This window comes from Cibotium barometz, chromosome 30 (genome assembly GCF_041138505.1).
Source record: "Cibotium barometz isolate CiBa-2024 chromosome 30, ASM4113850v1, whole genome shotgun sequence".
Classification (NCBI taxonomy): domain Eukaryota; kingdom Viridiplantae; phylum Streptophyta; class Polypodiopsida; order Cyatheales; family Cibotiaceae; genus Cibotium; species Cibotium barometz.
This window is the reverse complement of record NC_141075.1, coordinates 22,139,614-22,141,253: the sequence shown is the minus strand read 5'-3', so window position 1 is coordinate 22,141,253 and position 1,640 is coordinate 22,139,614. Positions and strand designations below refer to the sequence as shown.

General features: G+C 47.6%; 1 protein-coding gene across 1 annotated transcript; it reads left to right on the top strand.

Moving 5' to 3' along the window:
• The first annotated feature begins 352 nt into the window (after positions 1-352).
• LOC147621271 (F-box/kelch-repeat protein At1g80440-like) lies at positions 353-1,420 on the top strand. Its single transcript, XM_086824435.1, has one exon. It carries the CDS (start codon positions 353-355, stop codon positions 1,418-1,420), a length of 1,068 nt encoding a protein of 355 aa, XP_086680561.1.
• The last annotated feature ends 220 nt before the right edge of the window (positions 1,421-1,640 follow it).

Below are 1,640 nucleotides of genomic sequence, written 5' to 3'. Positions count from 1 at the left end.
ATTATATTATTATATAATATAACCTTAATATGTTATTTTGTTGGGGGTGCAATAAACTATTACACCCCAACAAAACGTGGGCGTGCTTATTCAATGTGGTGCCATCAAAAAAGTCACCTCACTTGTCTCTTTTGGCCGGGCGCCCATGGGGGGAACGAATTGTCTGTTGCCAACTTGCCAGTGGAGATACCCTAATCTTCCCTCCCTCTGCCCACATTTTCCATCAATCCATTATTTATCGACTCCCTCCTGCTTGAATTTATCTCCATAGCCATCTTGCTTGCTTAATCGTCTTGAATTTCCTCTCCCTTGCCTTGTTAATCCGTATTACTTCCTATTAATCTGCTAAGCCATGGCTAACCCCGAGCTAATCCCTTCCTTGCCCCTCGACGTAGCCCTTGATTGCCTCCAACGTGTTTCCCTCCAATACCACTCCACCGTCCAACAAGTCTGCCGCTCATGGCGATTCCTCGTCTCAAGCCCCACCTTCTATCAAGCCAGACAAAGGTTAGGCTACACAGATTGTTATGGTTGCATAATCCAAGCTATGCCTCGGTCCCTCCGCCCTGGCAGGATCCCTGTGTATGGTGTTAGCATCTATGATGCGAAGCAGAGAGCTTGGGATAGGCTGCCCCCAATCCCTTATTTTGCCGATGGGCTGCCTCTATATTGCCAATGTGTTGCTGTTGGAAGCAGTGTTGTTTTGCTTGGGGGTTGGGACCCTGTCTCCTTGGCAGTTCTCAAGTGTGTCTGTGTGTATAATTTCTCAAGTGGGCAGTGGAAAAGAGGCTCAGACATGCTCACTTTGCGGTCAGTTTTTGCCTGTGGGAGCATAGATGGAAAAGTCATCGTAGCTGGTGGCCACGATGATAGCAACAATGCACTCCGCAGTGCAGAGATGTATGATGTGGAGAATGATGTGTGGGAGCCATTGCCTGATATGGGCCAAGAGAGAGATCAATGCAAAGCGGCTGTGATTAATGGTAAATTTATTGTGATTAGCGGGATCTCGGCGGATTTACAGGGCCAGATTGGGAGAACTGCAGAGAGCTTTGATGTAATTAACAGGAAATGGGAGGTTATTGACAATTTGTGGCGTGCAGGAAAGCCTCCATGCGCTGTGGTGGTCATGAAGGGGCAGCTGTATGCGCTGTTGGACGGCAAGCTGATGAGATACAAGTCCAAGGAAGAGCAGTGGGAAGCGACGATTTCTATACCGCAACAGATAATAAGGGTCGCCGCGTGTGCAACCATTCTAGGGGACGGCATCCTTGTGTCGGGCTACAGCAGCGGGGTTGAGCCATTCGAGGCGTTTATATGCCGATTAGCAAGCGGCTCCAACGCTGCCTGCTGGGAAAAGGTGGACGCTAGCCATGGCTTCTGTGGGCTTGTGCACGCCGCCTGCACGATCGAATTCTGACGACCCGGGCAGCTCTAGTGTGCCGTGCCGTCTCTGACACGCCGTCTCCTCAAATTTTTTATTTCATCCTGTCGATAAAAATCGTAGCCCCACATAAAAGCCAATTATTATTTTATTATGTATATCAAAGACGAATGTACCTTTATAGCTTCAAGAAATTTTTTGTATAATTTACAAGTCTTATTACTAACACCTCCTAAAAATTACCATATCTTAAACC

Coding starts and splice junctions, on each gene's coding strand:
- LOC147621271 (XM_086824435.1), top strand. CDS start 353: ATGGCTAACCCCGAGCTAATCCCTTCCTTGCCCCTCGACGTAGCCCTT.